The 26,164-nt window shown below is 36.9% G+C and overlaps 1 protein-coding gene across 1 annotated transcript in view; it reads left to right on the plus strand.

Annotated features, from left to right (window-relative positions):
- The window catches only part of LOC100815980 (ATP-dependent zinc metalloprotease FTSH 11, chloroplastic/mitochondrial), a 29,754-nt gene extending 10,474 nt beyond the window's left edge, over window positions 1-19,280 (plus strand). The window contains exons 9-18 of the mRNA XM_006596221.4: window positions 5,273-5,330; window positions 5,454-5,579; window positions 5,652-5,732; window positions 14,399-14,528; window positions 14,634-14,782; window positions 17,101-17,382; window positions 17,647-17,736; window positions 17,859-17,912; window positions 18,760-18,911; window positions 19,019-19,280. Coding sequence (XP_006596284.1) covers window positions 5,273-5,330; window positions 5,454-5,579; window positions 5,652-5,732; window positions 14,399-14,528; window positions 14,634-14,782; window positions 17,101-17,382; window positions 17,647-17,736; window positions 17,859-17,912; window positions 18,760-18,911; window positions 19,019-19,052 — 1,156 coding nt within the window. The 3' untranslated portion in view covers window positions 19,053-19,280. The remainder of the gene's footprint in view (window positions 1-5,272; window positions 5,331-5,453; window positions 5,580-5,651; window positions 5,733-14,398; window positions 14,529-14,633; window positions 14,783-17,100; window positions 17,383-17,646; window positions 17,737-17,858; window positions 17,913-18,759; window positions 18,912-19,018) is intronic.
- The last annotated feature ends 6,884 nt before the right edge of the window (window positions 19,281-26,164 follow it).

The following is a 26,164-nucleotide window of genomic DNA, read 5'->3' on the forward strand; positions in this document are numbered from 1 at the left end:
CAATCCTCTAAGCGCATTATGTCTACGGTTATCATTAACTGTGATGTGAAAAAATTTAGTGTTGCAATGCCCTTCTTTTATCCATTTTGTCCTTGCTTTTTGCCTTAGCAAAGACTCATAGGATGTGGCTGCCAACCATAAGTCTTCTTGCAGTTTTTTTTTCAGCACCAATTCCCTATCATTTAACTGTCTACCATCAGCACCAACTTCCAGCATGTTCAGCTCCTGCTCAATCCTGCTAATTTTCTTCTGGATATCCCCAAATTGCTCCTTATTCCAGACCTTCAACCTTTGTTTGAGTCCCTTTACTTTTTCTTTTAGCACATAGCCACCCCAACCTCGAATTGATTGTGATGTCCACCAATCAGATATCACCTTTTTGAATTGTCTATCCTGAAACCAACAATCCAGTACCCGAAATGGTTTAGGGCCCAATCCACATTGGATGATCTCAGCAATAGTGGATAGTGATCTGAGAAATTCCTCTGTAGGATGAATTGGGAGGTGTCCTTCCATTTATTCAGCCAATCTGCAGAAACTAGAAATCTGTCCAGCCTATTTTTAGCTGTTCCGTTTGGTCTGTACCATGTGTATTTTCTGCCAATACAAGGTACATCATCTACCTCTAAATCAGCAATCCAATCATTGAATTCCTTGATACTCCTTTCATGATGTTGTGTTTGGCTGGAGCCAACTCTTTCCGTAGGCCTTCTTATGCTGTTGAAATCACCCAGTATACACCATAATCCTCCCTTATACACGTTTCTGATTTGCTCCCACAGATTGCGCTTCAGTATCACATCACAAGGTGAATATACATTCACAATGTTGACTTTGACACCTTCAGCTACCAGTGTTCCTTCCAAATAGATAAATCCAGTCTCTGTGTTTCCTTTCTAATTTGAATGTGTGTACATTCCATATGCATAAGATTCCCCCTGCACTGTTATTTGCTGGCTGCATTGCCCATGATATGTCCTTATCACCCCAAATAGCTTAACACATTATCCTGTCCACTATCTCCTTTTTAGTTTATTGTAAACACAGCATGTCCACCTTTTTTTTTGACTAGTTTTCGTATTGCAGCCCATTTAACACCCCTCCCTAGTCCTCTTGTATTGTAGGATATAATCTTCATATGGGACACCCTTTTCTTCCCAACCTTTTTGCTTCCTCCTTATCCCTTACCTCCGGTTGTATCAACTTGGATATCATTGTGTCTTGCTATGATTGGCATGTAACTCCCATGCTCTTTGCCAGTTCCCAATTAAAGTTTGCTTGTGTTTTGATTTCCACATTATTGAACTTTTCAGACTTATTACATGAAGGCACAGAAGACTGTTCAACAGTTGAAATACAAACAAGAGTAGAAGCAGACACAGGATGTTGAAGCTTGATGTTGGAGAAGCTGTATAGACCATTGGGAACAACATTTCCTTGGAGCAAGACCTCATTGGTTACCTGAGATTTAACAGCACAAAAATTAGGATGAAACTCAAAAAAGACTCTATTATCTTTAGCAAATTGGCTGACACTAATAAGATTTTTAGTGATATGAGGCACATGCAATAGATGATGAAGAGACAAAGAGTCTTTAGTGTTATAGGGAGAGATAAAAGAGGAGGATCCAAAGGAAGAAGTAGGCAAACCTTGACCATTGCTATTAGAATATGTATGTATAACTGTTAAAACAGTTTAGTTAGAGCTGTTAGCTTTTGCTAACAGCACCTCCCTCTTAGCTATTAACAGCTGCAGTCTCTTAGTTTTGAGTTCTATAAATATCTTCTTTGTAACAAACTTTGTAACTAACTTTTGTGATGATCAATAATATGAGATTCATTCATTTTGTTAAACAACCTGTCTCTCAAATTATCTAAAGAATTGCCAATGAAAATTTGATCAGGAACTTCAAAAGGCTCAATTTGTTGAATGTTTTGAGACTCTCCAGTTACACGAAAAGAAGCACCTGAATCTGGAATCCAATTGTGGTTTGTGGAAGTGGATTGATTAGGGACATTAGTTAACACAGCGCTGGGATTGAAATTACTTCCTGAATTAGTAAACTTGTTATTGTTATTTGTCTAGACATTTGAGGGACGAGAATCACCATAATATTGGCCAGAATTACTCTGACCAGAAGCACCATTGTACTGATTCTGAGGCCCATAATTTTGTGAGGTAGGATCGTGAAGGACTAAAGAGGAATTTGGCTGATAATTCCTATCAAAGCGAAAATGGAAAATAGAAGCAGTTTGCCCATACTTGTAACACACTTGACATTGGAAATTAGTGAAGCAATAGACGCCAGACCATGGCCACCGCCGCCATCAGTGCCACTGCTAGCACCACCATGACAACCACCATTGTGGTTAAAACCACCACTGTAGCTACCTGCATGGCTAGAACCACCTCGAAAATTGGAGAAGCTTTCTGGATCCTGTTTGTTTGACACCTGAGTGAGATTGATTGAAGGCGAATCAGAGGAAGACTGCTTGAACTTATTCAAGCGCAATTCATGAGCCAATAAAAGCACCTCAACTAGATCAATAGGCTGGGGTTCAAATTTGCTTTCAATGATCACAATAATTGGATAATAACCTGGCGATAGACCTTCAAGAATAGAATCAATATGCTCTTGAAGCATAATTGAGCTTCCAATGGAAGCAAGAAAATCAGAAATTGCTTGAATCTATGACAAATTCATGTATTGATTTGCCTGCAAGTGTCGTAGCACGAAGCTGAGTGCGAAGTTGACAAGCTGTGGCTATTGTTTGCTTGTGGAAATAATCGTGAATGCGTTCCAAACCTCATAGGAGTGGGTGCATCCTAGAACTTGCGATAAAATCGACGTAGAGAGAGTCGATTGAAGCGATGTGAGGAGCACTAGATCCTGTTGCTCCAACTTTCATAAGCTGGATTCTCAATGCCAGCTCACAATCATCTTTAGAGAGGAAGCAGAGCGGAATCTGTGGATTTGTGACGAATTGCTGAAGTCAATGGGACTTGATAACTGGTTTGACTTGTTGTCGCCACAGGAGAAAAGTTGAATCATCAAGCTTGTGAGAAATTGAATTTGGAAGTGAAGAAGCAGAAAGCAACACATTCTGTTGTGATGCCATTGATGATCGTCACCAAGCTCTAGATACCATAAAAGCATTCTTAACAAAACTGAAGATGAGATAAAGAGAAAGAACTTTTAGAATCAGAAAATATTATTATGATTGGGCAACTAATTTCTGTTACAAAGAGAAGTATATATAGAGTTCTAGAACAATTAGTTATTATTACTAACTAACCTTCTAACAAACTCTTAACTAACACTGACACTTAACTAACTTGGTAACTGTCATAACTAACTAAGAACTAACTTGGTAACTGTCATAGTTAAGTGAGTGTGCAGTTGAATACTGCACCTCCCTTTCTACTACTCTAATAGTCCTTAGTTAATGAGAAGTGTTGCACTGTTGCATTTCTTTGATCCTTTTTCCTTGGGTGGGAAGGGAGAGGAGGATAAACATCTTTTACTTTTTATAGAACAAAATGTATTGCTTGTTGATTGTTAGATTCCTAAATTGAAGTTGAACTTCTTAACTTAATGTACTTTGTTAAGGTATATGAAAAAAAATTAGTATCTTCAAGGGTCCCCATTTTTTTGCTAAACTCTAAGGAATTGACCTCTTATGATATTTATTGCTAGGGAATAAATCCAAATATTTGAAACATGCAAACTACATGAAGCAGAATGATGAGTTGTTAACATTCTATAATTTCTTATTTCTGCGTGATGTGTGTAGCACTCTACCTTGGTAGATTAGATGCTAAAATGTTTTCATGTCATCTAGGGATGACAGCCGGTAGAGTTGGGTATGATACTATAGTTCCTGCCCCCATACTTGTGTTTGAAAAAAATACCTGTACCCGTCTCCATACTTGTGTAGGTAGTGCTGAGATTAAAGGACATAACTGAAAATCTGTGTATTTCTCTCTTCTTATTCGTTGACTCCAAGACTGTGCGCATATATAGATACAAAAAGATAAGCTAATATAAAGGAAAAGATTAATCAAAATCTAATCTAAATCTAATCTAAATCTTATAGATATAATCCTACTAGATAAGATAAAAGTTCCTACTTTCCTAGAAATAAGCTATCATATCTTTTAATCTCTACCATATCATAAACATAATCATATCTTAATTTCTACCGTATTATAACAAAAGGCTAAAATATGTTTCCAGTCCCTATAAATATGGAAAAGTTTGGTTTTCGTCCCTGCGAAATTTTTGGTCTGCTTTTCGTCCTCATATTTTATAGATGTGTCATTTTTTGGCTTGGAGCCAAGTTCTATAAATATGGAAAAGTTCTTCTTGGTGGGCCTTGGGTTTGCGGAAAGTTAGGGGCTGCAGGTTGTTGGTTGGATTCGGGGCTAGGTGTGGTTGTGCTGATCTTGACGACGCGGTGGTGGTGTGTTGCAGATGTTGTCGGCACTGGCTAGGTGGTGCGCCGGAGTTGTTGGTGGATAGGGGCATGGAGGTTTGGGTCAGATTGACACGGTGGTGTTTGTGGTCCGGCGAGGCTAGGGTTTAGGAAGAGGGTGAGTGAGGTGGCGGGAAGAAGAAGAACTTTTCCATATTTATAGAACCTGACTCCAAGCCAAAAAATGACACATTTATAAAATATGAGGACGAAAAGCAGACCCCAAATTTCGGAGGGACGGAAATCGAACTTTTCCATATTTATAGAGACTGGAAACATATTTTAGCCTATAACAAAATCATATCTTCTAAATCTCTATGATATCATAGGTAGCAACTTTGACCCCCATCTCTATACCTGATTGGTACCTATATATTCATACTCGAACCCATCCCCATTAAATTTTGCAGGTAAATCCCTGGCCTTGCCTCAGCCCATCCCCACATTTTAGCCTATAACAAAATCATATCTTCTAAATCTCTATGATATCATATCTTTAGGTAGCAACTTTGATCCCCATCTCTATATCTGATTGGTACCTATATATTCATGCTGGAACCCATCCCCATTAAATTTTGCTGGTAAATCCCTGGCCTTGCCTCAGCTCATCCCCATTGAGCAAGTATTTACCGTACCCATTGTGGGTACCTATAGGGTCTGGATAGAATTGTCATCTCTTGGATGGCCTATTTTGCATGCTAACATATACTGTAGCAACTAGTGTCACATTAAGGAATTTTGTGATATGTTGGCTGTTAGGGATGCTCATTTTCATATCACTTTTCTTTCATGCTCAGGTTTGTTGGAGTTGGTGCTCGACGTGTTAGATCCTTATTTCAAGCAGCCAAAAAGAAGGTCTGTTGATTTTTGCAAATGGTATCCCTAAATTGTTTGTTATTCTGGTTTTGCACTATACCACATGGGTCCTTTATTTATTTCTGATTATGGAATATTTATTTCCCTTTTATCTTTCTCTAGGCTCCTTGTATTATTTTTATTGATGAAATTGATGCTGTTGGATCAACAAGAAAACAATGGGAGGGCCACACAAAGAAGACATTGCATCAGCTACTTGTTGAAATGGATGGGTTTGAGCAGAATGAGGTATCTTTGAACAGTTTGGAGTGCAATTCGTTCCTCTGGTTTTAGAAATTGATTCATTATTTTATCTTGTAGGGAATAATATTGATGGCTGCAACAAACTTGCCTGATATTCTTGACCCAGCTTTAACTAGGCCTGGAAGATTTGATCGGCATGTAAGTCCTATTTTTTTTCCCCAACAGATGAATCTATTAAGAGAAATAATATAAATAGAAAGAATGATGATTGTAAGTCTTAATCTATAATACTGTTGTAATGTGGTTTTCTTAATCTCTTAATGCGTGATGAAATTATTTGTGTTTAGGTGGGGAAGGAAGAAAAGGGAGAAATGAGGTTCCCAATAATAATGGTCTATTAGACTGATTGTTATGATGTGTTATGGTGTGATGCAAAATACTAACAATAATGGTACTATACTCCTATTTATACTAATAATTAGGTCTGGTAACACTAATGTAATATTACTAGTAAAGCCCAAGTCTGATAATATTATAAGACTATTAATTAAATAAGGAAACGAATGAGGGACTACGATGAGATAAAGAAGCAGTTCCTGACGTTTTCTCTATTAGATACTGATAGATTCCATAATATATATTCCAAGGACATACAAAAATTTATCCCTAATTGCTTGTTTTTTGTAGATGATATAGTTTTGATTAGGTCAAGGGAAGCAATTAACTCTAAACTTGCATTTTGGAGACATACTTTGGAAATGATGTTTTCACTCAAGAGTTAAGACATACTTTGGAAACAATGTTTTCACTTAATAGTTTAGATAACACAGGTGTTGTGATTTTAGCAAGGAGGAAAATGGTTTGGAAGTAAAAACCAGAAAAGATGTGATACCATAGGTTTTTAACATTAAATATATTGGATCAATATTACAAAATAATGGGTAAATAAATGAGGATGTCACGTATTACAATATACAGAAACTGTGTCTTGTACCACACATGTGCTGGTTTATTTATAATCATAAGGATGCTACAATTAAGCATATATTATGGAACAGGATCCCTAAATATTAACTATTTAACATTCTCCCTCAAGTTGGAGCATATATGTCATATGAACCAAGCTTGTTACAAATATAATCAACACTAGTTCCTTTAAGAGATTTAGTGAATAGATCCACCAGTTGATCATTGGAGCAGACAAAATCGGTGGTGATTTCTCCTGAGAGCACTTTCTCTATCACAAAGTGACAATCGATCTCTATGTGCTTAGTCTGTTCATGGAAGACCGAATTAGATGGAATGTGAAGAGCAACTTGATTGTCACTGTTAAATTTTTGTCTTTTATAATAATTTCTGTCTTGTATTAGTCGGTTTTTCTTTCTTTTCCTCTGTGTAAGGTACCTCAGTTTGCACCTGTTCTCTCTTTTGTACTTGTTGACCTTTTTGTCATTTCATATATATAAAAAGCCTCAGCTGAGTGTGTCCTAGTGAGAGGCACTCAAGCATTATTCAAAAATACTATTTCTCAACTTGGTATCAGAGCGGGTTGGTCCCACTCTGCTTTTCCGGTCACCGTCGCCTCTGGTGCGCCTTGTCACGTGCGACCTAACCTAAGAAGTCCCGACCTCAGATCAGGTCCCATGCACTCTCACGCGCAGATCTAGTGCGCTGCCCTGTGTAGTGCGTGAAGTCCACGCAATGCCACCCTTCTCGGAATGCCACTGCGCAACCACCTTTAGTCTTGTCGGAGCTTCTTTAGTCTGTTTCAGGCCTCGATTTGTCAGTTTATTGCTGTTTGGCAAGGGGTTTACGCAGACTTGTTTTGTTAACCTTTGGACAAGGTCTTGTCACTGCTATTCTTTAGTTTCTCCTTTGTTTTAGTTCTGTATCACTTCAAGGAGCTTCATTAGTGTTTCCTGGTTCCATTTCTACGCATCTCTGATTTTGAGAAATGCCTCCCTGAATCCTCTATAATGGTGTCTACCCAATGAAGAGGACGTGGAAACAGAAAAGGACTTGATGGTAAATGTTGTCGTCCACAGTGCTCTTATTGTAAGAGAATGGGTCATACTCTAAGAGACTTGCTTTTCCTTGTATGGTTTTCCTAATAAGACAACACATGTATCTAAATTTGGAAAATCTGACCCAAGATTCTCTGATGAGAAGTATCAAAAATATCTGAGGCTGAAATCGAACAGCTTAGTTCAATCATCTTTAGTGCCCAATGTTTCAACATGTATTTCTCAATCATTGGACAATCATGGTCCATGGGTAATCGATTTAGGTGCTTTAGATCATATTTCTGGTAATGCCTCTTTATTCACATCTATGTCATCCCCAAGAATTCCTCATCTTATAACCTTAACAGATGGTTCTAAAGTTGCACCCAAAGGAGTTGGTCAAATCTCATTGTCTCCCTCCTTACATTTGGAGTCTGTGCTCTTTGTTCCAAATTGTCCTTTCAATTTGATTATCTTGTTATACAGGAACGTGGTACGGGTGGACTGATCTGTGTAGGACATGAGTCAAGAGGATTCTACTATCTGGAAACAAGTTCTTCTATGTTATGTGTTGCTGCTTCATCTCCTAAACTTTTTCATGATCGCTTAGGTCATCCAAATTTGTCAAAGTTAAAGAAAATGGTTCTTGGTCTAAGTAAATTACAAATGTTAGTGTGAATCATGTCTATTAGGTAAACATACCAGGTTGTCTGGGGATTAAAGACATTAAAACCCTCAATAAAGCCCTTCTTTTCAAATGGAAATGGATGCTGTTCCACCAATCTGATCAACTCTGGAACAGAATCCTGGTTTCTAAATACAATGGTTGGAGGGGCTTGGGGCAGGGACCTCAAAAGCATTACTTTTCTACTTGGTGGGCTGACTTAAGGGCCATTACTCAACACCAGAGTATGTTTGCTGCTGCTAATCAAATCTGTTGGAAGTTGGGTAGAGGTGACCAATTTCTCTTTTGGGAAGATCCTTGGGGTGATGAGGGAATCCCCCTCAAAGATCAATTTCCTGAGTTATTTAGAGTTTCTTCCCAAAGAGATCTCAGGGTGGCAGAGATGGGATCTTGGTCTGAGAATGGTTGGGTTTGGAACTTGTCTTGGAGAAGGAATCTCTTTGATAATGAACTGCAGTTAGCGTCTAAATTCATTGATCAAATCCATGCATCTAGTCTAAACATCAACCTGAAGGACACCTGGACTTGGAGAGCTGAAGCTAATGGAGAGTTCACAACTAAATCTACTTACCAAGTTCTTCAATCTGAGCTGGATGATCAAGGTCAGTATGAGGGGTTCCAGCAACTCTGGAAGATAAAAATCCCTCCTAAGGCTCTTTCTTTTGCCTGGAGGTTGTTATGAGATAGACTCCCTACCAAGGATAACCTGGTCAAGAGACAAATTCAGGTTGAAAATGACCTCTGCCCTTTCTGCCATAATCAACCTGAAACTGCATCTCATCTTTTTTTCAAATGTGATAAGATTATGCCTATGTGGTGGGAATTCTTCTCTTGGATCAAGGAAGACAAGGTTATCCACTGCAGGCCAATGGGTAATTTCCTCCAACATTATTCTGCAGCAGCTTCAAAGGCTTCTAACAAAAGATGGAAAATGTGGTGGGTAGCAGCTACAAACTCAATTTGGAGACTCAGGAATGATATGATTTTCTATAATCAATCCTTTGACATCTCTAAGTTGACAGATAGCATGTTATTCCTTTTGGGCTGAAACGAAGTGAAGCAGATCATTCAATTTTTTATTGTCATACATCTTCAGGTAAATGCGTCTATCTTGTTGTCTATATGGATGACATAGTTATCATAGGAAATGATATTGCTAAGATTTCCCAACTCAAAGTGTACTTGTCAACTCATTTTTAGACTAATGACCTTGGGTGCCTTAAATACTTTCTTGGTATTGAGGTAGCTCAATCAAAGGAAGGCATTGTGTTCTCACAAAGGAAATATGCTCTTTATATTTTAGAAGAAAGATGCATGGGTAATTGTAAACGCATTGATAGTCCCATGGACCCGAATCAGAAGTTAATGGCTGACCAAGGTGAGCCATATTCAGCTCCAAAAAGATATAGAAGACTGGTTTGAAAGCTTATTTATCTCACAATTAAAAGACCTGATATCTCCTTTGCAGTTAGTGTGGTTAGTCAATTTATGCAGGCCCCTCATGTTGATCACTAGAATGCTGTGATTCACATTCTTAGGTATTAAAAAGACTCCAGGACAGGGGTTTTTATATGAGGATAAAGGAAATACCCAGATCTTTGGGTATTGTGATGCTAATTGGGTTGGATGCCCCATAGACCGAAGGAGCACTACTAGATATTGTGTATCTATTGGAGGCAATGTTATCCCTTGGAAGAGCAAGAAGCAAAACACTGTTGCTTGGTCTAGTGCAGAAGGCGAACATAGAGCTATGGCTACAGCCACTTTGAGTTAGTATGGATCAAGCAACTTCAAGAGTTGAAGTTCTCTGAAGTTAAACAAATGAAGTTGTATTTTGACAACTAGGCAACTCTCCATATTGCTTTGAATCCTGGGTTTCATGAAAGAATCAAACATATAGAGATTGACTGTCATTTTGTCAAAGAAAAGCTGCTATCCAAGGAAACTAGTACGGAATTTGTTAGCTCAAATGATTAGCTTGCAGATATTTTGACCAAATCTTCGAGAGGGCCTCGAACCTGTTCAAATGTTCCAAGCTTGAAGCATACAATCTATACGCTCCATCTTGAGGGGGAGTGTTAAATTATTGTGTTTTATATTAATTTGTCTTGTTGTAGTAGTCAGTTTTTCTTTATTTTCCTCTGTTATAAGGTGCCTCATTCTGCACCTTTGCTTTCTCTTTTGTACTTGTTGGCCTTTATGCCATTTCATATATATAAAAAGCTTCAGTTGAGTGTGTCCTAGTGAGAGACACTCAAACATTATTCTAAAATACTGTTTCTCAACTGTTATAAATAAGCTTAGTGTCCTTGGTGTCTTCAAATTGTAATTGTTGGAGAAGTTGCCTAAGCCAAATAATCTCGCATGTAGCTGCTGCCATAGCATTATTAACAAAAAGGACAAAAAAGTTTAGTGAGTGAATGGGCTTGCTAACAGAAATTAAATTGAAAGGACAACCTGGAACAAACAAAACAGAATCTAAAGAAAGGTTAGGGAGTGGACGAGTTTGACCAATGCCACAGACTTTAATTTGAGAACCATCTGCGAGGGTAATAGAAGGCAATGAATCCGGAAAAGACAATTGAGTAAGGGATTGGTTACTAGTCATATGATCAGAGGCACCAAAATCAAGTAGCCAAGTGCCAAGGACAAAGGATTGGGAGACAAAGGCTACAGGATTACCAGACTGAGCCACGATTGTAACAGGTGAGGTAGGTTGCTTGGCTGCTTGAAACCAAAGAAAATCTGTATAATCGAAGGCGGAAATAGTCACATCCGCAGGTGGGGCAGGTGTGTCCTGGGGGTTGTAGTAGGCTGTCCTGTTCAATTTTTCACAAGGGATCAGTAACACATTGGTAAACGAAGTGGGATGTTGGAGCTACCGTGGTAGGCTATGAAACGCAGTGAAACAAGGCAAAACAGAACCTAACTGTGGCCAAACAGAAGCTAAACGGGGCCGAACACAGCCCAAACAAGTTCGATGGAGAAGGAGCACAATGGGGAGTTTGCCAGTTGGCGGTGTTGGGTTTGCTGGTGTTTTCTTTTTACCGGAAAACGAGGGTCACATCGCTGTTTGGCTACTAGTGTGAAGGAGCAGTAGCTAGAGGGGTTGCTGGAGTGCTGTGGTGCTGGAAAACTGAGGGTGGAGGGTTTGTGGAAGGAGGCGACGCTGATGGAAGTGCCGCTAGCGAGTGGGTCTCGCCAGAAAGATGGTCACGTGCCAATTTGGTATGAGCGCGTGAAATACATGTGCTGGAGAGGGGTGGTGTGTGGAAGTGCGTTAGAGGTTGAACAGCGGTGGGTCTTGGACAGAGAAAGGGATGCCGGAGGGTGGCGGTTCTGCTCTTAGGGTTGCACTGGAGACAAACTGGCACAGCGACAACCAAAACGGCTGTGCAGTGGGGAGGGGCACTGTGTGCTCCCAGAAAGAGGCATCCACTGCCAGAAGGAAAGAAAGAGGGAGGATTGAACCCTAGGATACTTCTGATACCATATTACAATATATAGAAACTGTGTCTTGTACCACACTATCAGAGTTCAAGAACAGGGACATTGAACAAAACAGAGAATAGTAAACTGATATTATTGATTTGGGAAAGTTAGTTACCAATACAGTTACAAGAGAGGTATTTATAAACCTCTAGACCTTGAAGCTAATCACAAACTAACTAACAGAATTTTGTTAGTGAAAGAAATGTAGTTAGCTTAAACTAACTGTCCTACAATAACTGTTTATAACAGTTATTTTTATGCATTTATTCTAATACACACACGTGCTGGTTTATTTATAATCATAGGATGCTATTAAGCATATAATATGGAATATGATCCCTAAATATTAGCTATTTAACATCACACATAGGATACAAACAAGATGGTTAAAATGGAGAAGGGCATTGTGGGTTATTTGCTATCACAAAGTACATACTAAGTTCAAAGGGAAATTTTATCCCATTGCTATACATTCAACTATACTCTGGCAGTCAATTTTTGGCTTTAAAAGGACAAAAGGTGAGAGTAGCGGAAGTGAGAATATTAAGATGAATGTGGTATTGAAAATATTGTATGAGGAGATATCTGTGACATTGATTGAGGGAAAAAATGACAAAATTGGTTAAGGTAGTTTGGGCATGTACAAAGAAGGCCATTGGAAGCATGATGAGCACCCAAGCACTTGTGGAACTCTCCCTTGAAAACTAGTTGTTAAGGGAGGTGAACTAAGCCACGTAAATACTCCACTGAGCATTCCATACTACTTGATATAAGACTTAGGCACCTTAGAATACCCAACTCCTTATCATTGCACCACTCTTGAGAGTCCATATCTCTGGTCGATGCACTTTACAACACTTCACTCAGCCATTCTGGTTAACTCCTCCATAGTTAGTCCTTTCTGAGACACAACCAACTCTGATACCAATGATAAGCAACCAAGCACTTGGAGAATTCTCCCTTAAAATAATTAAGGGGGGAGAACCAAGCCTCTTAAATACTCCATCGAGCATGCCATGCTACTTGATGTGGAGCTTAGGCACTACATAATATGCATGTCCCTATCAAAGCACCATTGAGGGGAGTAGATTTCATGGTTGTTAGTCTTGTGTAAAGGGAGAGGGAAACTAAGAAAGATGTTAGAGGAAGTTGTTAACAGGGATTTCATGCAGAAGAGTGTCTTTGAGGATTTGGTCTTTAATCGAGTCTAATGACATTATGTGATTCATGTAACCAACCTCACTTAGTGGGATAAGACTTTTGTTGTCATTGTTGATGAATGATGATGCCAGAGATTCTTAGGAGAGGCTATATGCTAGATGAATTACTGAAAAGTAACTCAGCAAAGATGGTTGGAATGATGCACAACCAGAAGAGCTAGTTGGAGTGTTGCATGGCTGAGGAAGAATCATTGCTAGAAAGATGCACATTGAAAGACATTGCTGAATTTATGCGAAGAGAAGGAAAAGGATAATTAAATAAAAACATGTATAGACAATAATGGGTAGATGGAAATGCTAAAGTTCCGATTGTCATAATCGGTGCATGGCCAATAAATAGAGAATATATCAAGCTCCTCTGTCTCCCTCTGTTCTGCACTCGTTCTGCATTCTCACACAAAACACATGGAGATTGACCTCTTTTTGTTTGGGAAGAGGTGCTTCCCAAGCAACTTTGCATTTATCACAGCCCAGCTCAAGATTTCTGGGCTGACTAGCTCACTAAGCCTCTTTCTCCCACTCAGTTCCTGCATCTTCAGTCCAAGCTCAAAGTAGTTTGAGCCCTTTTCCACTGCTCACCACCTTGAGCTTCTGCATGCCAGGGGTTGAGTGTAGTACTCTCTCTAAGTGACAGCTGTCATCAGTTAGCTTGGGTCCCTTCTCGTTGTAATCTTTAGCTAGCTGATTTCAGTTAGTTAGTTGCTTGTTAGTTCTCAGATTAGTTACAAGTTAGTTAGGATTTTCCCTGTATAAATACTTCTTTTGTATCAGATCATTATAATTTTACTCATTCAATAAAATTTTCAGAAATTCTTTCTAAATTTTCTCGAGTGGTCTGAACTCTAAACCCTAATAATGGCATTTAGTAGCTGTTGTAGAGAAGTTTCTCTGTTGGGCATACTGAGACTGGCACATGCTTTTGCTCCTTGTTCCAAATTTTGGGTTTCTGGGCTTCCCTTTGGAGTAGATTTCACTTGATTGTGAGGCAGTTATGTGTTTCATTTTGTATTTTTTTTTGCTCTTCAAGCAGCCTCGTGACAATATGACAGATCAAAGCTCAAGCATTCTATGATCAGGTTCAGGTCTGGCTTTGTAGGATATAATATGCTCTGCTTACGTTTGTCCAAAAATAAAAACTACAACACCCATTAAGGAACCTTACAATAAGCATTTGTTATAAATATAAAATATAAAATATTTAACTACAATCCTGAATGTGCAAGTTAATTTCCTATATAATATGGGTGTTGCTATGGTAACCTTTATATGTATTGTACTCAAGGGAGTTGTCAGGCATTTTTGGATTGTTAATTTCAGAATAAATATTTAAAAATGTGTTTAATTATCAACCATTAAAATACTTGACAAACTACCTTTTGTACTGAAACCTGGAATTATAAGTAGTGGAGTAAATGCCCACATAATATATTGAAGATACAGGGACTAACAAATTCCCAATACCAGATTGTTGTACCAAATCCAGATGTGCGAGGTCGGCAAGAAATATTGGAACTCTATCTGCAAGATAAACCTGTAGCTGATGATGTAGATGTTAAAGCAATTGCTCGTGGTACCTCAGGGTTTAATGGGGCAGGTAAATTATAATTTATTTTTATGTGAGATGACTTTTTTTATCAATGCAAATCTTATACTCCAAGTTTCTGAATGACTTTTTCTATTATATATTCCCTTAAACTAGATCTTGCGAACTTGGTAAATGTCGCTGCCATTAAAGCTGCAGTTGAAGGTGCAGAGAAAGTAACAGCTGCGCAGTTGGAGTTTGCAAAAGACAGAATAGTTATGGGTACTGAGCGGAAAACAATGTTTGTATCAGAAGAGTCAAAGAAGGTATGTGTATATGCCAGGAAATCTGGTTTAGTACCTAAAACATGTAGGTTGTGGTTTATATGATTGATCTAAACATGTAGGATGGGAAACTTGTCTGGCGAGGTAGCCTTGTTTAGCACTCAGTAGTCCAGCTGCCATCTTTTTTCTTCACTAAGATGACTGGACTGGAAAAAGGACTGTTGCTGGGCCTAATAATCCCTGAATTCAGCATTTCTTCCACCTGTTTTTCAATTTCGTTTTTCTGTAGATGAGGGTATCGATAAGGTCTCACATTTATGGGATCTACACCAGATTTGATGGGGATTTTATGGTCCACTGCCCTGCTGTGTGACAGGCCTTTGGCTTCGGAAAAGACCGTAGAAAATTCCTCGAAGACATTCTGCAACTCTCTTCTCATTTGCTTGCAGTTTGTATTTTGCCTCCTTTGTGGATGCTTCTTCAGTTTCTGCAACTGGCGTTAGGCTACTATTGCAAGACACTCAATGAATTTAGCCTCCTCTCGATTTAAGTTTCCCATCGCCAACTACACTCTGTTCTGAACTTTTAATTCCATGTGCTCATGTTATGCTCAGTTCTGTGCTTGAGAGAAAAATTCTGTGAGGTTGTGTTATGCTCTGTTCTGTGTTTTTTGAGCTTTCTCTGATGTTTTCTCTCTGTTATGATCTTTTAGCTTGCTGCTGTTCAAGCGAGTTTCCCTATTTGAGTTGTGACCTTGTGTCAGTGTGTTTAACATTTTGCTTTGTTTGTCCACCAAAGACACAATGTCGTCTTTACATGTTCTAAAAAATTATGTATTTTATATTATGCATGACCTTTTCAAAATATCATTTGCTGATATAAGAAATGATATTACAGATTACATTTTCATATTTTTTAAGAGTCCTTTTTAAATTAAGTTCAATTATGTTACAACTTTTAAATGCCATATATTTTAGAAATGTTCTTTAGTGTGCTCTCAGAAGCAAGAAACAGTAACTTATAAAATGTTTTGAAGAAAAAGAGCAAAAACCTAGAAAAATGTTACTTTAGTGTGTTCTCAGAAGCAAAAAACAGTAACTTTTGAAAAGAAACTTGAGAAAAGTTATATCAAAGAAGTGGTTTTTACAAAGCTTATCCAAATGCATCAAAGCTGCTATAATTTTTAACCTTATTGTCTTAAAAATTTTGAGCATGAAATTTTTGTGTTAAATTATTTGAAAAGTCCAGAGTAAACACATCAGGTTTAACCTCATAATACTAAAATTACTAAAACTGAAAATTTAAGCCATACAATGAAACATGGTTTGAGAGAAGACATCAACCTTTTATATTACAAGGAAAAAAAATGATTGACAGTCTTACGAATAGTTAGTTGCCAAGTCAGTTGTTAGCTGGTGAGTAGGACATGGATAGCTACATTTGTTCTTTAATATCATTATCCTTGTATCTTATCTTGAGCCATTTTTCTGAAGTAACCTTAGAATGTGGGTATGGACCTAACTCAACCCCAAAAGCTAGCTTATAGGGTGAGGGTTGTCTCCCCACATATATACTATATATTGACGCTATCTCTAGCCGAAGTGAGACTTGTTTTTTTCCCTATACACCTCCTCACGTCCAACACTTTTGGGTTTGGTGCATGGATAATATGGTTTTAATGGATCTAAGATAGACTCTAATACCATCTTAGAAAGTGGTTATAGGCCTAAGTCAACCTTGCAAAACTGGCTTGTAAGGTAAGGGTTGTCCCCCATTTATATATACTATTTTGGCCTCATCACTAGTCGAGTTTGACTTGGGCTTTTCCTAATACACTCCCTTATGCCCAACACTTTTGGGCTTGATGCGTGAATGACATGGTGGGTGATCCATTTAATGGATCTAGGATATGTTCTAATACCATCTTAGAATATGAGATAATGATTTGTTGTTGGACCTACCATGTCCCCACTATCGAGCCGTTATTGGACCATCTTCAGATGTCCAATCCTACTAACTTCATGCTCGAGATGTCCAATCCTTGGCGTGAGGAGGGTGTGCTGGAAACCCTCACCCTATGAGCTAGCTTTTGGGGTTGAGTTAGGCCTAAACTCAAATTCGAAGAGTTCTAATTTGTGAGAAATGCTAACAAAACATTCTCCAATGCAATCTTCTCAATGCATTTTAATAATTGGTCTAACTAATAGTAGTGTGCTATAATAAGATTGTGCTTATAATGAAATGTTTTGCACTCTGCAATCACAAGTATATATCTGCTGGCTAATAACCTTTGGGTTACTGCTAATAATATGAATTTGATGTATGCTTATATATGTTATTCGTGTTTTTGAAAATTTCAGCTTACTGCTTATCATGAGAGCGGCCATGCAATTGTTGCCCTTAACACGGATGGTGCACATCCAATTCACAAGGCAACAATCATGCCACGTGGATCTGCTTTAGGAATGGTCACTCAGCTTCCATCAAGTGACGAGACATCAATAAGCAAGAAACAGTTGTTAGCTCGCCTTGATGTGTGTATGGGAGGAAGAGTTGCAGAAGAGCTTATCTTTGGCCAGGATTATGTCACAACTGGAGCAAGTAGTGATCTCCACACTGCTACTGAGCTTGCCCAATACATGGTAATTTTCTGCTCCCCTGTATTGTGTCAAGTGCAGTCTTGCATCTGCTAAACTAGAGACCACTTTTATAAAAAAATTATGCTTGTATAATTTTTCTGTTCTGGTCATTTGTTACTTGGAATATTCACAAATAGTAACAAAGTAAATTACAATTTTCTCCCTAAAATTATTAGTTAGACGACATTTAGAAATTTCTTCTGAAATTCTGGACTTAACTTTTAATTTCATAATGTGCTTTGTGTTGTTTTTTCCTCTATGCACAAGGTATCGAATTGTGGGATGAGTGATGCAATCGGGCCAGTTAATATAAAAGAGCGACCAAGTTCTGAAATGCAGTCACGTATTGATGCAGAGGCAAGTTTTATGAATTTATATCCTTTATAACTGAAATATCATGTTTCGATTATTTGCTTCCTCTTCTAAGAATTGTTGTTTTTATCAAAAATAAAAGTCATACTTCTATATCTATTCTGCAGGTTGTGAAACTCCTTCGAGAAGCATATGATCGTGTGAAAGCCCTTTTGAAAAAGGTTTGTCTGATTAAATTATTGTCTATAAATTTTTTCTTCAAAGTGGAAACTTTTTCTTTCTCTTTTGGGGTTGGCCAAGTGTTTTAAAAGAATAATTTCATCAAGAGAAGAAATTATAAAAGGTTTGGAGAATAACAAATTCCCTTTGACACAAGGGAAAAATACAGGGCTAGTAAAAAAAAGAAATCAATAGAGGAATGCTGCCAATCTGCTCGGATCTGTGAGCGGAGGGCTATAAACTCTTCAAGCTTCTATCTTTTATATTACATTCTGCCACTTCTTGCATTTTTTAGGTTATCTATATTCATTTATTTATCATGATTTAATGTTAATGGTTAATGATAGACATATTAGAAGGAACACAAGCTATTTCTCTCTATGCTTTTCCTAAAAAATCGAGATTGTCATGATTAGTAGTTAAGAAGTTTTATGCTTAAAAGAGCATATTAGTGTATAAGATTAACACAAGTTATTTAGTTCAGTGTTAGGTCTGACTATTGAGTCTTGTACTTGTCTCCAGTGAGTCAAGCCAACTAGTGGACAAGAACAAATGCTCTTGATGTGAATGTATGGTTGGGTTTTTAATCAAAATGAACAAGTATCAAATGGAATATTTTATTATTTTAACCCTGAAAAGAAGGATTGAATGGTGCTAGTTACAGAATAAGCCTTAGGGCTTTCTTTAGGCTGGTAGATCATTGACCTATAGGAAAATTGAAACCAAGAGCAGCATTTTAAATCAGAATGACATTGATTAATAAAAGTTGTCAACCTTGAGCAATGATTGACATCTGCTAGTCTTGCATATGGAAATTCATAGTGCTAGTAACTTCTGACATTTTTTCAGCATGAGAAGGCATTACATGTGCTGGCAAATGCATTATTAGAGTACGAGACACTTAGTGCAGAAGAAATCAGGAGAATACTTCTCCCATATCGGGAAGCACGGCTACCAGAACAACAGGAACAAGAAGCAGCAGAAGGGGATCTGGTGTTGGTGTAATTTTTCTCTCCACTTCTTGTCCATTACTGTACTATTTTAAGAGAAGCACTGTACAGTATACCTAGAAGCCCTACAGGTATTTTTCTTAATCTGGTTTCTGCAGCTCCCCTCCTTTGTGCATGGCATTCTTGTCGTAAGATGCATATGGGAAAAAAGATAAGCAACGTTGGATATCTGCAAAGCAACGATTCCTGTGTACAACAGCAAAGGTCCGCTGTTACAGTATGATCGCCCTTGAGCAATATTTTTTGGTGAGAACTGTGTAACATGTAGGAATGTGATAGCCTACGCATTTTTCATTTTTTAAGAATTTATTGAACATAAGCTTTCTAGCATATACTGCATGAATTTTATTTAACAGCAAATAATAGTTGAAAGTGCTACAAATAATAAATAGATCCTGGATTTAATATACTCCATGCACACACTGAGTGCAACCACCGATGATTTAATATATAAAGTAGTACATGGTGATCTTAACTTGCTACAATTCAGGGTAGAGCTTCAACCACATATTTGTTGAAAATTTTTCTATGTATCTTCAAAGTGATCGAGGTTTATTTGTATTTAGTGGGTTAAAATAAATCTCAACACAATCTAAATTATATCAACGATGCACACATCATTACTTCAACTCAATTTAGATGAACTTTATCCCATGTATGTATGCAGGTGTGTGCTGAGTCTGCAGTTAAGAGAAAATTCACTTGAATTGATTGTGTTACAAATGGCTTGTAATGCAACTATTATTAAAATCTCTAATCAAATCATGATGGATTCTACCGTGTTGAAAGGAAAACGTTTTTAGCACAGTTCAAAAAAAAAATTGGACCGTTAAATTTTTCTTGGTGTCCATCCGGGGGCTTAAGTTTTTTTCCTTTTTTTTCTTTTTTTTTTTCTCTTTATCTGTTTATCTTTCCTTATTTGCCCATTTTCTTCTGCCTTTCTCTTCTTTGTCCCCGGATCTTCCCCTCTCCTTCCATCTCACCACCACCATCTTTCCGCCGCACAAGCAACCACAACATTGTCATCTCCACTTACGAAGGCCTCCGCATCTCCACCCACGCCATGCACCCAGTTGCCACAAAAAAGCCACTATCACGGACCCTGACATCTTCAACATTTATGGTGGGGTCGCAAAGTCGTAGAGATTACATGCTCGACTTCATGTGTGGAGATCTATCCATAGATCTACAAAAAATGCGATCATGGTAGTCGATGAGAAGAACTTGTGTATCAATTGTTCTTTTTTGTTGGTGCCAATTGATTCTCTAGACCTTACAATACTTGGTATATATGGCTCAAAAGAAAGGGGAAACATGTCTTTGTTGTTTTGCTGAGAACAAAAGATAAAGATCCAAGCTTTATTTTGTTAGATCTATGTTTTATTTTGTTAGATTTGTTCTTGATTTGTTCGATCTAAGTTTATGACCAACAATCTCTTCCCTTGTTGGTGATGCCCCTTCACCTTCCTTTGAAATCAACAACCATCGTGGACTCGATGTTAGAGGCTCCAAAACACTGTAGCAACAACGATCATATGGTGTAGCAAAACATTGTTCGTATTTTTCCATTTTGCCCTTTCGTAAAAGAATACAGATCAGTTGATCCTAAGCCTCATACAGATCAGTTGATCCGTGTAAGCCCAAGTAATCCGTATGAGTACGGATTACATGATTTGTAAGTATTTTTTTTAATTTTTTTCAAAAATATATTTTTTTAATTTATTAATCCATTAAAATTTTTAATAGTAAATATTTTCTATGGATTTAATAATTCGTATGAGATATCAAAATTAATTGTCACAATTTATTATTTAAATTTACATGCGCATTAAAAATATATTAGAAATTTTAGAGTTATGTATAACAACATTATTCATTTTATAATGTAATTATCTTATTAGCTTAGTTGGTTATAATGTTGTGTTAATAACTTGAAAGTCACAGGTGATTTGCTTGTTACACCCATTGTCACATCATATGCTCCATTTTGGTCTAGCCTAGGAGGGAGGTGATTTGCTTGCTACACGCTATTGCCACATCATATGCAAATTTTTCTCCAATTTTGTATGGCACTTAGGCTATAAATAGGGTTAAATTAGAAAAATAGAGAAAATATAAAATAAAAATGGAAAAAAATCTCAACCATTTATTTGAAACCTAATATATGTGACAACTCAAAATTACTTTCTCACTGTGCGAAAGTTGTTTCACTCACGCATGCTAGACTCCATCTCAAATCATTTGTTGTTTGGTGTTTCGAACTCTATTCCATAAATAGAGGCCTTGTGTGATCATTTGAGAAGTTACACTTCAAAGTTCAAACTTCATTTGAGGCATAAATTTTGTGCCCCTTCTCTCTGTCTCCTTCTACTCATCTTCTTCTACCTTCAAGCTCTTATCCATGGCTTCCTATGGTGGTGAACATGTTCTTGACTCATCTTCTCCTTGAAGTGGCATGTCCAATCACCTTTCCTCCTTCTCCATTCCACTACCATTGATCTTCAAGAAGCAAATGACTCCATTGATGAAGAAGATCCAAGGCCTACAAGCTCTACATGGAGCTACATCAGAAGGGGCAGCGAGGGATAGGGTTAAATTAGAAAAAATAGAGAAAATATAAAATCAAAACAGAAAAAAATGTCAACCATTTATTTGAAACCCAATATATCTCACAGCTCAAAATTACTTTCTCATTGTGTGAAAGTTATTTCACTCCCGCATGCTAGACTCCATCTCAAATCATTTGTCGTTTGGTGTTTCAAACTCTATTCCACATGCTCAACACAACTGCCAACAACCAACATAAGACTAGTGGATGGTTCCTCTAACGAGGCTTCAATTGAAAAAATGTTGAAGATTTTGTTGGGATTTATTTTGCTCCTTCCATAATTCCATTGCACAATAATTTAAGCATTATAGCTATTGTATCATGAGATTGAAAAAGTTTAGCTTAAATTACTGTTAGTCTTTTGACCTCATTTGAAAGGTAAATGAGAAGGAAAAATCAAAATTTTGATAATTTTAGCTTCAAATACATGTGAATGGAAATAGACAAGGCTTTAAACTTTCTATTTTTTAATTTTTTAAAAAGTGCATAAAATTTGAATCTTTTTATTTTTACTATATCGGGCAGTTTAATTCCTATTATCTTTATGATCGGAAAGTTCAAGAAACAAGTAAAATTCTGCATTGATTTGAGAATGTAATTTCTGAATTTCTTTTCTAGTTTATAAAGCTTTTGCTAAATCATTGGTGTTTACTTTTTTTAAATTATTCCTATATGTTTATTGTTATTAAGAAACAAAGTGATGATATTTTGCAAGGCTATGCATTAGTTTTTTTTTTTTTTAAAGTTGAAGATTAATGTAGCCAGCATCTACTATAGAAGCAAAGCTTCCAAGAGTATTTTGATGATGCCAAAGATTATTAAAGTTTCATTCAAACAAGATTAAAGAATCAAGAAGATTCAAGTGAAGATTCAAGAGAAGACTCAAGATATGCAAGAACCTCAAGAAAAGCATCAAGATAAGTTTAAAAAGAATTTTTCAAAGAAAAGATTGAACAACACAAAATTATCCAAGAGAATTTTTCAAGAAATATTTTTTTTACCAGAGTTTTTACTTTCTGGTAATCCGATTACCATAAGGTAGTAATCGATTATCAGAAGCCCACAACAATTTTATAACTGATTTACAAAGTAGTAATCGATTATCATGGGCATGTAATCAATTACCATGGGCACGTAATCGATTACCATTGTCTTGTAACGTTCAAAAATATTTTCAAAATACTGTAATCGATTACACAATATTTGTAATCGATTACCAGTGATTCTGAATGTTAGATTTCAAACCTCAACATGAAGAGTCACAAACTTTGATAAAATAAACTGTGTAATTGATTACACTATTATGGTAATCGATTACCAGTGACTGATTTTGAAGAAATTGTCAAGAGTTACAACTTTTAACATGGTTTCTTCAAGAGCCATCAAATGGCTATAAATATGTGACCATGGCATGAATTTCAAAAGAATTTTTCTAAACATCTTTCTAAGAGTTTTTGTTCAACATTTGCTTTGTCAAGAAAAGTTCATTGGACAAAAATTTGTGCTATTCTATTTTTTCTCTCCTCCATTCTTACAAAAAGCTTTTCAAGAGACCGACTCTTGGTTATAAAAGATTTCAAGAGACGGTCTACTTGGTTGAATCACTGGACACAAAGGAGTAACGTCCTTTGGGGTTCATTGCAAGAAGTAGAATTTGCTTCTTGGTGTAATCACTGAACACAAAGGAGGAATGTCCTTTGGGGTTCATTGCAAAAGGAGGGATTGCCTCTTGGTGTAATCACTGAACACAAAGAAGAAAGGTCCTTTGGGGTTCATTGCAAGAAGTGGAATTTTCTTCTTAGTGTAAACACTAAACACAAAGGAGGGAAGTCCTTTGTGGTGCATTGCTTGTAAAGGGTTTTTACAAGGTTAGTGAAAATGCTCAAGTGGAATTTGCTTGAGGACTGGACGTAGGCACGGGTTGTGGCAGAACCAGTATAAATCCGATTTTGCATTCTCTCTTTCCTTAATCTCTTTTACTTTTTGTTGTGTTTATATTTCTTTAATGTTACTTCTCCTTATTTGTTATTCGAGTAACTTACAATTAAAGAAATAATTGAATCTAGGGAATATCTTAGTAAGGGAAAATTTTCAATTAGGAATAGTCAACGAAATCTTAATTCAACTCCCCCCTTCTTAAAATTTCTGAGGCCACTTGTCCAACATCTACAATCGTAGGGATAGTGCTAGCTTGCATAGAAAGCCATGAATAAGAGCTCACCACCATAGGATATCATGGATAAGAGCTTGAAGGTAGGAGAAGATGAGTGGAGGGAGAATGAGAGAAAGAGCACAAAATTTTATGCCTCAAATGAGGTCTGAACTTTGAAGTGTAATTATCAAATGTTCAAAGTTGAAAAAATGCACACACAAGGCCTCTATTTATAGCCTATGTGTCACACAAAATTGGAGGAAAATTTGAATTTCTATTCAAATTTCACTTGAATTTCTATTCAAATTTCACTTGAATTTGAATTTGAATTTGTGGAGCCAAATATGGAGTCAAAATATCACTAATTATGATTAGTGAATTTTAGCTATGGTTCAGCCCACTAATCCAAGATCAAGTCCAAGATTCTCCACTAAGTGTGATTAGGTGTCATGAGACATGTAAAGTATAAAGGACATGCACAAAGTGTGACTATATGATGTGGTAATGGGGTGTAGCAGGCAAATGCTCACCTCCCCCTTAGGATGGTCCAAAATTTAATTGATTAGGCTTTTTCCAATTCAATTAAATTTCTCTTCCAACACACACACATCAAATAGTGCACTTAATGCATGTGAAATTGCAAAACTACCCCTAATAGAAAACTAGTCTAGGTGCCCTAAAATACAATGACTAAAAAATCCTACATTATTAGGGTACCCTCCCTACACTATGAAACCCTAATCTAATATGTACAAAGATAAGTGAGTTTAGAGTTAGCCCACTGATCCAATATCTACCCTATGGCTCATGAGAATCCTAGGGTCTTCTCCTGCATCACTGGCCCAATTTTCTTGGAGTCTCTTAGTCATGACTCTGGTGATGGGTCCCCCCTCCTTGGGAGGATTGCATCAACAAGGCCGTTGGATTCACTGCCAATAAATTTCAGTCCAAAGAATGCTTTCTGACTCGCTACTTCCTAATCACTCAAGCCACCAACACCGTTTCAGACCCACCTTGAGCTCCTGTGACAAGCATTTAAAACAACTACAGTTAAACCAAATATGTAAAAGAGTCTCGTAGGACAAATGATCAAAATAAAGAAACTAGGGATGACCCAAGCACTAAAAGATATCCACTATTTACACATGAGTAGCATACAAAGTCTCTTTTGTGTCAATGTAAGAAACTTTTCCGTTGCCTCCATGCATATTAGTTGGCAGCTGGGAGGGGTCAGGAAAGCTAAGTAGTTTACACCAAATATTTCAGTGTGCGTGAAAATAAGACTAGCTCTGTACGTATACCAAATTCGGTGTTTAAGAAGCTACAATATGCATACAATAAATAGAAAAATGTGCTAGACAAAAAAGAAAAAAAGAGAAACATAGTCTTAATTCAACTAAGGTCAACACTGTGTTCACCCGTCCTAAGGCTATAGGTTACAAGAAAACATGAGAGAACAGTTTCTTTTACAAACACTGATTTATAGTAATTAAGACCTAACATGTCATGATCAAGGATGCAAGATAGAAGAAAATTTGAGTGGAAACACAGAGTGTGAGCAAGCTGTGTTTTCCCATATCTGAAACATAATAAATCAATATCCTCATAATGAACTTATGAAATTAAAAATGAGTCGAATCTATCCGAATCCAGATATGAGTTGTGTTCTCACTAGAATTCTCCAAACGCTTCTATAATTGCCGATGTCTTGACCCCGCCTTTTTAAAAACAAAATTTTAAAGACAAAATATTTATAGCATATTACACAATCAAATTTCAAGACAGTAAGAAAGAAATTCTCAGCGTTAAGCTACCTCTTAGCAATTCACCAAGCGCTTGGCTTCTGGTAGTAATTCGGATCATTGACTTCCTTTGTAGTAACATTGGACAAATAAATAATGCTCAATAAAAGTAAAACTAATTAACATGTGCTACATTTCTTTCAAGAGAGAAATCTCACGAATTGCAGTGTTGGGATCTTATTAGTTTATTATCATAAAATATAAACATAAAATATTTTTATATTGACATTCAACATGAACTTATTTTATAAGTTTATTACCATATCATATATATTATAGAATTAGATAATGTGGCAGTAAGATTAATTTCTTTTTGAATGTTTAAAATGCATGTGCTATTTAAAGATATAAAAAAATTAATATTAATGAGTGAAAGTGGATTGTGAAAATGGAATTAGTAAACATATCTATATTTATTTGATGATGATTTGAAATAATAAACATTTTGTCTTTGTTTATTATATATTTCACCCAGGTGGTGTTATTCACAAACTATGGAACAGAAGCAAACGAATTGGCCATGTTGATAGCAAGGTTGTACACCGGGTGCCATGACATAATATGTCTAAGGAAGGCTTACCATGGTAATGCAACTGGGACAATGGGAGCCACAAATCACTCAAACCATTTGGAAATTTAATGTAGTACAGGTATAAGCTAAGCATTTATTAGTTTCATTTTT

The sequence above is a fragment of the Glycine max genome, chromosome 14 (assembly GCF_000004515.6).
Source record: "Glycine max cultivar Williams 82 chromosome 14, Glycine_max_v4.0, whole genome shotgun sequence".
Lineage (NCBI taxonomy): Eukaryota > Viridiplantae > Streptophyta > Magnoliopsida > Fabales > Fabaceae > Glycine > Glycine max.